Source organism: Mustela nigripes, chromosome 8, assembly GCF_022355385.1.
Source record: "Mustela nigripes isolate SB6536 chromosome 8, MUSNIG.SB6536, whole genome shotgun sequence".
NCBI lineage: Eukaryota > Metazoa > Chordata > Mammalia > Carnivora > Mustelidae > Mustela > Mustela nigripes.
This window is the reverse complement of record NC_081564.1, coordinates 67,369,350-67,383,421: the sequence shown is the minus strand read 5'-3', so window position 1 is coordinate 67,383,421 and position 14,072 is coordinate 67,369,350. Positions and strand designations below refer to the sequence as shown.

Below are 14,072 nucleotides of genomic sequence, written 5' to 3'. Positions count from 1 at the left end.
AGAATTTGTCACTTGCGCACACACAATTGACGTCTGTTAGGTTTTTCTCCCCTTGTGTCTTGGGGATGGGTACTGTGGCATGTGCTTTACCATGATTTGACAAGTATTTCATTTTGAGACTGTAAACCATTACATTTACTGTTAGTTTACTGCTTAATACAAACCTCTGTCACAATAAAAGTTTTATTGTTATTGCTGCGCATTCGTTTTCCAATAGGAAATTTGTGTTAAAGAGGCCGAAGTTGTCTTATGTGGAGGAACTGAAAGCATGAGCCAGTCCCCATACTGTGTCAGAAACGTGCGCTTTGGAACCAAGTTTGGATCAGATCTCAAGGTTGGAACCATTCAGATGTTTAAAAATGATTTGTCATGCATTTATGCTAATATATATTTTTAAAATTTTATTTATTTATTTGGCAGAGAGATAGTGAGGGAGGGAACACAAGCAGAGAGTTGGGAGTGGGAGAAAGGAGACGCAGGCTTCCCGCTAAGCATGGAGTCTGATGTAGGACTCGATCCCAGGACCCTGGGATCATGACCTGAGCCAAAGGCAGCTGCTTAATGACTGAGCCACCCAGGCGCCCCTGTGCTAATAATTTTAATAACACCATTTGGGGAGAGGGAAAACGGATTTTGAAACCAGTTTCATTAATAGGGGATTGACAAAATACAAAAATGACTTGAAATTTGTAAACTATTTCAAACCCCCAGTCCGGTTTTAGTTTTGACGTCTTAACCCGCATTTAAAAAATCCACATAGACTTTATCTCACTTTATCTCATGGAATCAATACACTGGGGAGGCAGAGGAAAGGAGGAGGCCGATCACAAAGTCGGCACAGGTTGAAATAATTAATTTCTCTACTGAATAAATGGTACACCCAGTGATTAAATCTTTACCATGATTTATGGAAGTTTTGTTCCTGGAGCAGTCTCCATTGAATAGGTATCTTCTTCACTGAAAACCTACTCTGTTTTATTGATTTTTTTTTTTTTTTAATTTTGCTCTTTAAATTTTTTTTTTTAAAGATTCTCTTTGAATAGAGATGATGTTGTCCTGAGTCAGTCAGACAAAAACTGACCTTCGCATCTTTGAGAGCTCTGGCACGGGAATGACAGTACTGACAGAGGGCACTAGTGGGCTGTCCCTCCCCTGGGAAAGGGCTAATGACATTCTCTGTTGCTAGCATTTTCCAACAGCAATGATTGGTTCACACTTCACCTAGTTCATCCCCTGGCCTTTTTGAAAGTTGGAAAGAATAAGACCTAGAAAATATGAAATAGTATTTTAGACACCAAGCATTAAGAAAACCTTTGGAAAGACAGGTCAGTGACTCAAAGATGACGAGGGGCAGTGGAGAAGACACAAGGGAGCCTCCTTATCAGAGACTGACCCACTGGATAATAAGTAACTTTTCTGTTCCTCAAGGAACCTGTGTGGGGTTTTCCACCTCCCAGTAGCTGACAGAACCAGCTGTTCCTGTCACTGAAGGAGCTCAGGCACACTCCTGCGGAGCGCAGAATCATGGGTCATAGGTGGCTACAGGGAAGCATCGCATGAGGACCCCGTGTTAGGTTTAGATTTCTTAAAAATGTAGCCTGGAGGGTTTCTTTCTTTCTTTCTTTCTTTCTTTCTTTCTTTTTTTTTTTTTTTAAGATTTTATTTATTTATTTGAGAGACAGAGATCACAAGTGGGCAGAGAGGCAGGCAGAAGGAAAGAGAGAGGAGGAAGCAGGCTCCCTGCTAAGCAGAGAGCCCAATGTGGGACTCGATCCCAGGACCCTGGGATCATGACCTGAGCTGAAGGCAGAGGCTTTAACCCACTGAGCCACCCAGGTGCCCCTTTTTTCTTTTTTAAGATTTTATTTATTTATTTATTTGTGAGCGAGTATACGGCGGGAGGGGAGGGGGGTGAGAGAGGGAGAGGCAGACTCTCTGCTGAACAGGGAGCCTGACGTGGGGCTCGATCCCTGGACTCCAGGATCATGGCCTGAGCCAAAGGCAGACGCTTAGCAACCGAGCCACCCAGGTACCCCGGTCATTTCGTTTTTGATTGTAGGATGATCTCCTGTGTCCCCTCCCTGAACAGTGAGGATGCGTGCATTTGATTATGGCATTGCCTGTTTTTTAAAATGTCCCAGAACCAAAGATGAATAATAACAATAGTAATAGTAATAATAATAATCAGAAAACGTAATTTTACTTTCATTTATTGGGACAATTAATTAAATGTAGAGATATTACTTTCAAAAGATACACTTTAACAAATCACCTTACTACTCATGTCTTTCAATAGCTGGAAGATGCTTTGTGGTCAGGATTAACAGATGAGCACATCCGGCTCCCCATGGGGATCACCGCGGAGAATCTTGCTGCAAAACATAACATAAGCAGAGAAGACTGTGACAAGTACGCCCTGCAGTCCCAGCAGAGGTGGAAAGCTGGTCAGTGCGATGCATGTTGGAAGTGTCAACAGAAGAAAACTTGGGGGGGTGGGTGAAATGGGCAGAGGGAGTCAAAGGTTATAAAATAAAGTAAGTCCTGGGGATGTAACATACAGCATGGTGATCATAGTTAATAACAATGTAGAGCGCGTGCGTGAAGTTGCTAGTAGAGTAGGTCTTCAAGGTTCTCGTCACAAGAAAAAATATTGGTGCAGCTATGTATGGGGACAGATGTTAACTAGATTTAGAGCAGTGATCATTATGCAATCCTGTATACACAGATAACGAATGGTTGGGTTGTATACCCGAAACTAATATAATGTTGTATATCAGTTATACCTGGGTTTAAAAAAATAGAGAAGATTTTGGTCGTTTTCGGATTATAATGGTCATATAATAATATTTATTTAAAATTGTACCTTTTGAAAGTCACTTTTTTTCATCATTCCTTTGCGTTTAGATGACTAGATGTTCTGTGAATGATTGCAAAATTAACCGGGAGTTTCTCTTTTGAAATACAGTAATGCTACATAAAAAGTGGCATTGCTAATTGACCTTATCTGGCCACTTGAATTTTGTCCTCCGTGGTTCTGATGTTAGTAGAACACGTAGAACACTCTGCTGCGAGGGCTTTGATACTCTGTGAGAGACAATGGCTCCCGGAAGCTGCGGGCCCAGAGAGGGTGTTCTCCTCTGTGAGGCATACATATCCTGTTCACGAGGAAGGGATGGTATGTTTGGAAAGGACCCATTGTACGCCTTCCTTCCTCCCATTCCTAATTGAGAATCGTTGCGCGCTGCGCTGACTTGAAGACTCAGAACTCTCTGCGGCCAGAGCTCTGGTGCCATTGGTATAACACTTCTCACTACTGTCAGACCAGTCCAAGGTGGGCAACATGACAGTATGGTGAGTTGAAGTCTCTTGAAAAAGGTTTTTTAAATTAAACTATTATAAATGAGCAGCAACTCTTCTTCAGGGGCGTTAAGTACTCGGAGTAGTGAGAATGAAGTTCATCTTAGCTCTTCAGAGGGAGAAGTGGGACGGAGCGGATTCCGGCCAGCTCATTCTCTGTGTTTTTCTTACACATTAAAGTGGGAGCATGCTGGTCCGGAGGCCAGGAGGCACCAGCTCTGTGTCTACCTTTGCCTCATAAACAAGTTAACCAACCTCTACCAAGTCATTTTTTTCACTGGGCGTCTGTACAACTGAGATAAAGAAGATTTGCCTCCCCTTTTCCCCTAAGAGTTATGAAAACCAAATAAGGGAAGTGTGTAGCCTGCCCTTGTAAAGGGCTGTCAGAAGGAAGGTGGTCTCACTCCTGGCGTATTCTGTTTCTGGAGGCTGTAGAGTACTGCGGTCCATTGTAGTCCGTGGAGGTGGAAGCAGGGCAGCTGTTTCACTCATAACTGTGTCGGTAATCGCTCGTAGAATTTCTTTGGGTTGCTTGTCATTAAATTTCAGTGATAGATTACTTGGTAACCTAGATCGATAACTTCTTTTGGAGACAACTTCTTTTTTCTTACTGTGGTAAAGACACTTAAAATAAACTCTACCCCCTTAAATTTTTTTAAGTGTACAATACGTTATTGTTGTACGACCTGGTGACTTTTCAATTTACTTCTTACCTCACCCAGAACAGTTTAAATGAGACATTAAGTTTACTTAGTGCTATTCTATCTGTAGCTAACAGACAAGGACTGCTAGTAGTCTAGTGATAACCTTGTTAAAAAAAAAATTACAGTAAAAAAGATCAAAATTACAATTTTAAAAAGAGGCAGAATACATTTGCATAGATTGATGGCAGTGTATTAAGTCCTTCGAGAGGCAGCGTAAGTTGTACCTGTAACAGAGGCTTATGTTAAAGTCGGCTGCGAGGAAAGGGTAGAGCCGAAACTGAAGGATGTGTTTGATTTGGTTTCTTGTATCTTCTTTTTCTCCCATTCTCACGATGGTCTTGCTCCTCTTTCAGCTAACGATGCTGGCTACTTTAATAATGAGATGGCACCCATTGAGGTGAAGACGAAGAAGGGGAAACAGACAATGCAGGTAGACGAGCACGCTCGGCCCCAGACGACCCTGGAGCAGTTAACTAAACTCCCCCCAGTATTCAAGAAAGAGGGAACCGTGACCGCGGGCAACGCCTCGGTAGGTGACGCCACAGCTCACCTTGAACTCTTGCTGCCGTGTTCAGTGCCAAGTAGTCCTGTGGGGTCTTTTGGAGACTTCTCGTGCTAGTCTTTAGCTGTTTACCTTCAACTGGCAGCGTTCATATTCGGTTAATTGGGGGTTTCATAGTCCCAAACAAAATACTTTAATCGCATATAATACTCTTCCAGTTTCTTAGTCTTTTCAAAATATTACAAGGACTGTAGAAGGAAATCTGCTTGGTTATTATTCCAGTTTTCCTGGGTTCGTTGGTTGGTTTGTTGGTTTTCTGATGTATACAACTCAGCAGATTCCTTACATCTCCCCATATCTGGACATAATCTTTTCCTGGACATTGTTTCCTGTTTTCCCTTGGTGAGGTTAGATTCTGTGCCTAAAACAGTTCCTGGAGCACTGTGAGCCCTCATCGTAGCCCAGATTGTGATGCTGTTTCTTACATAGTACCACAATCTTAACACTACCGCATTAGCTCAAACCTTGATTAACTGGGTCCTTCTGCCATCTAGTCAGTGTTCCTGTTTTTGTTTCCAAGGGGGTATCCGATGGTGCTGGAGCTGTTATCATAGCTAGTGAAGATGCTGTTAAAAAACATAACTTCACACCACTGGCAAGAATTGTGGGCTATTTCGTGTCTGGATGTGATCCCTCCATCATGGGTATTGGTAAGTTTGTTGTGTATGTTTCTGGAGAGAAGTTGTCTTTGGCCTTCAGATACCTGAAACAGTAGCCAGATCAAGGTCACTTGTGGAGAAATGATTGGTCATCAGTCATTTAAACAAATCTAGAAAACCTGTGCCGGGCCCAGTAGGAAAACCAAGACTGCTCGTGGGCAGTTATCACATCTCACTGTCTGTATTTAAGACTGGCTCCCAGCATATAACAGAAGAATTACAAGGTGCTGACTACAGGAGACACGAGGCAAGGAGAGATCCTGGGGCCAAACAGAGATGGCTGAACGCTGGGTGTCGTGCATGCAGCCACTGGTGTGTCTCCTTTCCTCTTCCCACAACCCCTTTGTGAGGGAGAAAATGGAGGCTTAGGGAGGTTATCTTGTCAAGTTCCAGACGGGTAAGTGATGGAGCCAGGATGGGAACCGGGCCTCTCTAATTCCAGTGCCCTTCCCACTGTGCTGTCCCGGAAGTCAGAGTCACACCCACCTGGCTCAGCTGCCACTTCATAGGAAATGAAGGATTCCCGTGGATCTCAGTTTGGCAGAGATGAGGAGAGCTCCCTACAAGTGTGTATAGTTGACCTTGAACAACGTGGGCACAAGGGGTGCCAACCGTCACACAGCCGGAGTCCAAGTACCTGTTGCTTCCCATGAAATGTAACCACTAAGAGCCTCCTGTTGCCCAGAAGTCTGACCCGTAACATAAGCTTTTAACACACACTTTGTATGTTACGTGGAGTACGAATTGTGTTCTCACAGTAAACTAGAGGAAAGGAAATGTTCTTAAGAAAACTGTACGCAAATACATTCATCGTACTGTAATCTGCACGTAAGTGGACCTGCTCCATTCAAACTTGTGCTGTTCAAGGGCCTGCTGTATGCTCCTTTTGGCTTGAAAGATACAAATTAGGAAAAGAAACAGCTTTTTGCTGGATGTGCTCCTAGGAACCTCAGATATGCTGAATTTTAGTAATGTCTCTCATCATTCTCCAGGAAACAGAATTGATGAGGCGCCTCACTTAAAAATACTAGTGCTGGAGGCTTTGTCCTGTCCCGTCTGTACCCTCATACCCCAAAGAAAAGGCTCCTCTGGGGCTAGATTTAGATTCTCGATGGGTCCAGAGGTTTTTCTATGAGCGCAGTTAGGCCTTTTCCAACTAAATTGGATTTTGAAGTAGGATCCAGGGTAGAAGGGGGACGACCTGTTGCTGACCTGTGTTCCCGGAGATCCTTCGGTCTGTCCCTCAAAGTTCTTCTCAAGTAATAGCATCTATGCTCACTGGGGACATAGTAAATACCCAACTGTATCTGTTTATATTTTGTCACTTTCACTGTGTTTCAGATTACTTTAACCAAAACCATAAGCTATGTGACCATCTGTTAAAAGTCAGTTTTTTCTATGTTTCAGGCTTAAAAGCTTAATTAGCTTTTAGCTCCTTGCTTTCACCAAAACACTGCTTTTGCTTTAGAGATGGAAAGTAGCTTTAAAAAGTATGGTATTTATCACTTCAGTGTCTGGAACAGACCCCAAATGATCATCAAAATCTACCCATAACCCCACCCCAAAAGATTTTGTTTCAGTAGTTCTAGGGTGAAGCCTGGGGAGTGTGGGGTTTAAGTGTACCTGGCTCGTCTTGATGATCAATCAAATTTATTTGATATAGGTAAGTAGTTCTTTTATAGTTCTTTTCAGTTTAATATCACTGGATAGGTTCTGGTACATTAACATAGCGAAGAAAATGTCGTTTTCCCAGGGCGCCTCGGTGGCTCAGTCACTAAGCATCCGCCTTTGGCTCAGGTCATGATCCTGGGGTCCTGGGGTCGAGGCCCACATCCGGCTCTCTGCTCAGAGGGAAGCCTGCTTCTCCCTCTCTCACCCCTCCTGTTTGTGTTCCTCTCTCGCTGTGTCTCTGTTAGATAGATAATAATCTAAAAAGGAAAAAGAAAAAAAGAAGAAAATGTAGATTTCCTTTCTTGTGTTCCAGGGTCTGGATGCTGGCCTTTTCTTTGTAGCCTTTTCTTCGGGGTATGAGGGTACAGACGGGACAGGACAAAGCTTCCAGCACTAGTATTTTTTAAGTGAGGCGCCTGCAGTACAGTGAATACCATTGTGGAAGGATTGCTTTTTTCCCTCAGGGCTTAAGCAGAGCCATAAATGCCAAATGCCCCAGTGTCAGATGTCCCTTCACTAAACAGCTGTCTGTCAGTTGTTGTACGGGATTAAACAAGGTGACTGCACGGATTGCCCCAAAGGAATAAACAACGGAGAGTGGTTTTTGAGTGATGGGGATTGATTCATCACTCCAGTTGCTAAGAATGGTGCCCTGGGTTATGTAGTTATCCAACATCAGGCAATCCTTAGCCTTTCCAGAGAAGCTGCTGACCCAGAAAAGGGAGGAAAGCGGGGACTTGGCTCTCGCAGTGGCTCCCAGGAAGGACACACACGGAAAGACAGTCAGTGTTCCCTGGAACTCCCCCGTGGCAGCAGTGGTGGGGGAAACCTTGAACCTCTGCAGCTATAGCAGCTCTGGTTTTATCTTTTATTGGGCTTAATTTGTAGAGAGGATTCCAGTGGTTAAAAAGAAGGTTAAAACCCAGTTCAGAGCACTTGTGATGAGAAGCTTACAGCCCAAAACAGGTGCTCAGCGTCACATAGCTTAGTGGCAGGACTAGAAATGAGGTCTCCTTTCCCCAACAAGATTATTACAACTTTCTGGGTCCCTGTGAAGTCCAGTAACAGTGTTACGGGAACAGTCCTTTAAAAGTCAGACTGTGACCCTGCGTATTTTTAACAATTGACCGTAATGATTCTGAGTTAATAAGAATGCACTGAGTCACGCTTACTGTGGAGATGAGGACAAGGAGATGTGTCGAGCGAGTTAGCCCCTCAGCTTTTGGTTCCGTGTGTCTCTGACCCCTGTAAGAGTACTTTATCCCCGGCCATGCTGGCTAACTGCTGGCTCCGCTGTTGACTGTCCTATTTTTGTGCCTTAGACATTCAAAGAGAATCTAGAACTAGGTTTTATGTTATATCGGTAGCCAGATTGAAAAGCGCTAACGCGATGCCCTTTGCCAGTAAGCAGACGACTGTCCAAGGAACATTTTAACTTAGGTGACAAAACAAAGCACACTGTGTTTGGATTGCATCATGCTCTTCTTATGAAGACCGATTGCCTATATTCCCTTAGGCACATGTATGACACTTGTTGCAGAGTATCTGACTACTTTAACTCAATAGAACATAACGCATACATTTTTTAGACATGGTCATTCCATTCTCTCAGAATAGTGAAGTAGATAATCTTCTTCAGCCAGCTTTTTTACCTTTCAGGAGAAAATACCAGTATAACTTGAAAATCTTGAGCAGCGTTAAACTAACTGTCATTGGTGATCATCAGTAATCTGGGAGCTAAAGTTTCAGAAGTCTTACTAGGTAGATTTGCATTTCTGCCATGGGGGTGGTTTCGTTTAAAATCTCTGCCTACCACTGGCAATAGAAACGCTCCTTTGCTTCAGGTATCTTTTCTTTGAAGTGCCTTGTGGTTTCCTGTCTTGCTGTGCCCTCGTGGAGATACAGCTGCCGTTTCTTGTCTTCCGTCCAGATGGACCTGAAAAATTCAGAGTGGCCATTCTCCCAGTCCTTCTCTACTGGGAATGCATATTACTTGTGACCCAGGAGAGCACTCAGTCTGCCTTGACCTTCGGTAGGAGGCACACTCTGTCAATGACTGCAGAACCCCATAGATATCTCCTTCGGCTGTCTGAACTCTTTTTTTTTTTTTTTTTTAATATTTTATTTATTTATTTGACAGAGAGCACAAGTAAGCAGAGTGGCAGGCAGAGGGAAAGAGAGAAGAAGGCTCTCTGCTGAGCAGAATCTCAATGCAGGGCTCGATCGCAGGACCCTGGGATCGATCATGACCTGAGCCGAAGGCAGACACTTAACCAGCTGAGCCACCCAGGTGCCCCTGTCTGAGCTTTTTTTTTTTTTTTTTTTTTTTTTTTTTAAATTTTTATTTATTTATTTATTTATTTATTTTAAAGATTTTATTTATTTATTTGTCAGAGAGAGAGTGAGCGAGAGCGAGCATACGCAGACAGAGTGGAAGGCAGAATCAGAGGGAGAAGCAGGCTCCCTGCGGAGCAAGGAGCCCAATGTGGGACTCGATCCCAGGACTCTGGGACCATGACCTGAGCTGAAGGCAGCTGCTTAACCAACTGAGCCACCCAGGCGTCCCCCGTCTGAGCTTTTAAAGCTGTTTCTGGCAGAAGTCTCCATGTGAGCCTCTCATTTGCACTTTTGCACAACCATCTTTTCACTTTGGTTCTGTTTTCTGGTTTTTTATGGTCCCATCATTGCATAATGTGCTAAGGTGGTAAGATTTGTGGCTACTAATACCTGCCACATAAGATGGAACTGATTTTGTTCTTATGTAGGCCCCGTCCCTGCTATCAGCGGGGCACTGAAGAAAACAGGACGGAGTCTTAAGGACATGGATTTGGTAGAGGTAAGTGTTAAGACTATTGTACATGAATAAGCTACTAACATGTATAGCATGAATGGCTTTAATTTGGTATTTTATAGCTTTTTTTGTTTCCGTGCTATTAGCCTTTCCAGATTACATGTGTCCAAGTATTACTTCCACTACGTGCTTTGAATAGGTACTTTTCTCTACCTGATTAAAATACGTATATTCAAATAATTAAAATAGCCTGATTTCTCCTACTAAGATATGAATTCCTAGAAACGTCTTAGGACCTTACAAGAATATTTCATTTTAGACTACCAGTGTGTTTGTTGAATTGAATATTCTATGAGGTGGGTGAGAATAACTTCGACCTCTGATGCATTAAAATGAAAAAATATATAAGCAAAGAATTGACATAATAGAAAAATTAATATCTGGTGCCAAATCTAGAAGTTTCTTGGTTTCTTGCCCTCGCACCAAGTTAAAACTCTCCATCCCCCAGACTTACCTTTGTCTTTTACACCATAGTTTTGGCTAGATTTGGGGTGTGATAATTTTTGGCATAGAAAACTTAAGTTTATTATTATAAGTATGGTGATTTTTTAAAAAGAGTTTATTTATTTATTTGACAGGCAGAGATCATAAGTAGGCAGAGGGGAAAGCAGGCTCCCTGCTGAGGAGAGAGCCCGATGTGGGGCTCAATCCTAGGACCCTGAGATCATGACCTGGGCTAAAGGTAGAGGCTTAACCCACTGAGCCATTCAGGCGCCCCACGATTTTTTTTTTTTTTTTTAATGTTCGTTTTGAGCAAAGGCATCTTAAGCATTTAGCACAATTAAAAGGAAGAGTGGAAAAGAAAATAAAGCTGGATTATATACATTTTACATTTGGGGACTATTCGAAAATTTTAGGTAATTAAATATCTTTGCTGCTTGACTTTGGGAAATAACTAACATAACAAAGGAAGTCTCTCTAAATTGGTAGAGAAGGGGCTTGTCACTCTGCACAGGTGTGATCATCTCTCATCCAGGAAACCAGGGTTTTAGACAAACAGCTTATCCTTCAAGCTCTTCTTCCATTCTTAAAGCCTCAAGGCGGCTGCTTAATTATCATATTCACAAATAATATTCCTGGATTTCTGACTCTAGATTTCACACTTAAAGCTCTGTTTAAATATGTCAGCTCTGCGAAGCTGTTCATAATCATTTATAGATATGTATGTGCTCAAGGACATAGCTTTATAGGATTGTCTTTGGGACTTTTGATGATCATGGTAGTTTTACCTTGATTCAGAAACCTAGTTTCGCTGGTTCATATTCCACTTCCCTTAGTACCACCTTAAACATGACCATATAAAATGGGAAAATAATGCAGGACCTAAGGACAAACAAAACACCATCTTGGAAAAGCACAAGGCTAGATTTTGATTTCGACTCTGTGAAAGTTACCTTTCTTAAAATCAGTTTTTTAACCTATAAAATTTTCTAAGATCATATAAAACTATAGTGCTATGAACCTGAAGGAAGGTAATTCTCATAGCCAACCTTGCTGAGTAAATACAATATGATCCTCTCAGATCTGCTAGATTCCAACACGGTAACAGTTCCTCTATTTATCTGGCTCTGCAGGTTTATCCTCGTTGTGTGTCAGTTTATTCTTAGAAGAATGGCTAGTAGTACTGAGTAGTAATAAAAATAATAGGACAAACCATCTACTGAGTGGTTGGTATGTGTCAGGTAATAACACCAGACACTTAATACCCACGATTTCATTTAACCTTGACAGTAACTCCTAGGATGCACTACAGTTACATTTTACTGTTGAAGGGACCTCGGTGTCGAGAGCTTAAAGAACATGCATACAGCCAAGATTTGAGCCATCCGTCTGGCTCCGAAACCTGTGGGCCATCTCCCACTGCCTCCACTAGGTATCCTTTTACAACATTGCTGAGGGCTTTTCTCCGAGGGATGCAGTTGACTTAAGTATCAGTTAGTAAATTACACCCATTTTCAAACCTGATTATCTTCACAAAGAGTGGTTGAAGATAAAAGGTAGTTTAAATAGGAAAAAAAGCAAAATTAGTCATCAGTAGGACTGGACATTCTCAGTTAAAAATCAACTTATGAGCGAGGATTTTTATCTGTGTTTTGATTATGTTTAGGTGAATGAAGCTTTTGCTCCTCAGTACTTAGCAGTCGAGAAGAGTTTGGGTCTTGACCCAAGTAAGACCAACGTGAATGGTGGAGCCATCGCCCTGGGTCATCCCCTGGGAGGATCTGGATCGAGAATTATGGCACACCTGGTTCACGAATTAAGGTATTTGCTAGAAGTTGTTACGTTTCATATTTGCCATCTTTGGTTAAAAATGCATGGATTTGGGTTTCTTCAGAACAGTCCGGCATTTTTCATTCGTCCTCATTTCCCCATGTACTGCTGCTTACCAGGAACGTGTTATAATGGCCACACCCTTTGCGGCTGACAGTGTAGATGACCCAGCTGACCTGTTAGGGCTCTACACTTGGGATGTGCACGCTTCCTTGTGTTGCCGAGGCCTTGTTTGTCGTCTTGTGCTTACCACTCTCGTGCCAGTTACAAGAGTGAGATATGGTTCTTTAGGAGAACAAACAGAATATTGGGAGGATTCTGAGCTAGGTGCTGTCATTTAAGAAACCGGAGCAAACTGCTCGTTTGGGTCTGAGCTAAGTGTTTCCTTCACCAGTGCCAGGGTTCCAGAAGAGCCCTTCTGTGGGTATGATACTTCTCAGTTTTAATACAAGAGCTCCTCCTTCTGGTACTATGTAGTTTGGGCCATTTTGCTCTATTAGGAAGAAGCAAAAAACGAAATAAGTCAAGCAAAAAAAAAAAAAAAATCACTCTGGCTCCTGTAAGGTTAAGGTAAATGGGATTCATTTCATTTCATTTTATTTTTTATTTTTTTTAAGAATTTATTTATTAGCGCACAAGCAGTCATGGAGAGAGGGAGAAGCAGACTCCCCACTGAGCAGAGAGCTCAATCCCAGGACCCTGAGATCATGACCTGAGCTGAAGGTCATGATTGCTTAACCAACTGAGCCACCCAGGTGCCCCTCATTTAATAATTCACGGAGTCGAAATGAGTAATGTGCACCAGAAAGTTCCTAGGTGGTTTCTCTAGGATTGAACAAGAATAGATCGTGGTCTAGAGGAATCTAATTTTTATGCAAGGGACAAGAAATGCTTCTAAATCACCCACCCGTTCACAAGGGCACACCTCACTGATTGCCCTTTCTCTCCTGTGCCATGAAAATCTGGACTGTATAAAAATCAGAGGCCGGCCCTTCTTCAGCTTCCTTTTCATCTCTGTGACCTCCTGGCCCCTCTCCTTTCTCAGAGCACACCTCAGCTTCTAGATCTGTTTCAGCTTCTCTCTTCTTTGTTAACAACTTCTTTTAATAAAAATACTGTTTCCTGAATTCCTTACCTTGTGACTATAGATCAGTATTGAGGCCTGGAGAAAAGATTGAGACACTGAGCTGAATGAGGATGAATAATGCAGATGTGGTCATTATTAATTCTAGTTCTTCTAATTTTCTAATGAGTTCTGTTTTTTATTTGAGTAGATTTCAGCCACTGCTTTCTCTTCTAGGCGTCGGGGCGGGAAATACGCTGTTGGGTCAGCTTGCATCGGCGGTGGCCAAGGCATTGCCGTTATCATTGAGAGCATGGCCTGAGGGGCAGGGGATGCAGCGAGGCCCCCTCGTACTGTCTGGGCCGGGCCACAGCAAAGCAGGGGATCTTCGGAGCAGCTACGAAATGAGACGTGCCCTCTACTGCAAGTGGCTGAGTGTGATTAAGGGATAATGAGGCAAAGATGTATTTCTCATGAATAAAATAAGCTCTCTCAAATGCATACAAAATATGATATATTTCTGCACAAAAGTCCAACTACAGAGGCCTTAAAAGAAATTGTATTCTCTTGCCATATAATTACCACAAATGCCTTAGATAATACGATTGCAAGAAAATGGAATAAATACTGCTCTAACTTCTGATCCTTTAATGTCTTTCTTGGATTTTTAGAAATCTCTTAATTGAGGAAAAATACACATACCATAGAATTTACCATCTTAACCATTTTTAAGTGGCATCAAATACATTCCCACTGTTGTGCAACTGCCGGTAGCCTCTGGATTTGCTTCGTCTTGCAGAGCTGAAATTCTGCCCCATTCAATACAGACTCCCAGCCCCCCTCTCTGCCCCCCAGCAAGCACCATTCTTTCTGCTGCTTTTAGACTACTCTAGGCCCCTCACAGAAAGGGAATCCTACAGGAGCTGTCCTTTTG

General features: G+C 42.6%; 1 protein-coding gene across 2 annotated transcripts in view; it reads left to right on the top strand.

The window, feature by feature from the left end:
• ACAA2 (acetyl-CoA acyltransferase 2) overlaps nucleotides 1–13,781 on the top strand; it is a 29,966-nt gene extending 16,185 nt beyond the window's left edge. For both annotated transcript variants that reach the window (XM_059409634.1, XM_059409633.1), the window contains exons 4-10: nucleotides 218–334; nucleotides 2,297–2,444; nucleotides 4,415–4,590; nucleotides 5,144–5,273; nucleotides 9,719–9,789; nucleotides 11,912–12,066; nucleotides 13,376–13,781. In XM_059409634.1, the coding sequence (XP_059265617.1) occupies nucleotides 218–334; nucleotides 2,297–2,444; nucleotides 4,415–4,590; nucleotides 5,144–5,273; nucleotides 9,719–9,789; nucleotides 11,912–12,066; nucleotides 13,376–13,460 (882 nt within the window). In that variant the 3' untranslated portion in view covers nucleotides 13,461–13,781. The remainder of the gene's footprint in view (nucleotides 1–217; nucleotides 335–2,296; nucleotides 2,445–4,414; nucleotides 4,591–5,143; nucleotides 5,274–9,718; nucleotides 9,790–11,911; nucleotides 12,067–13,375) is intronic.
• Nucleotides 13,782–14,072: the final 291 nt, after the last annotated feature.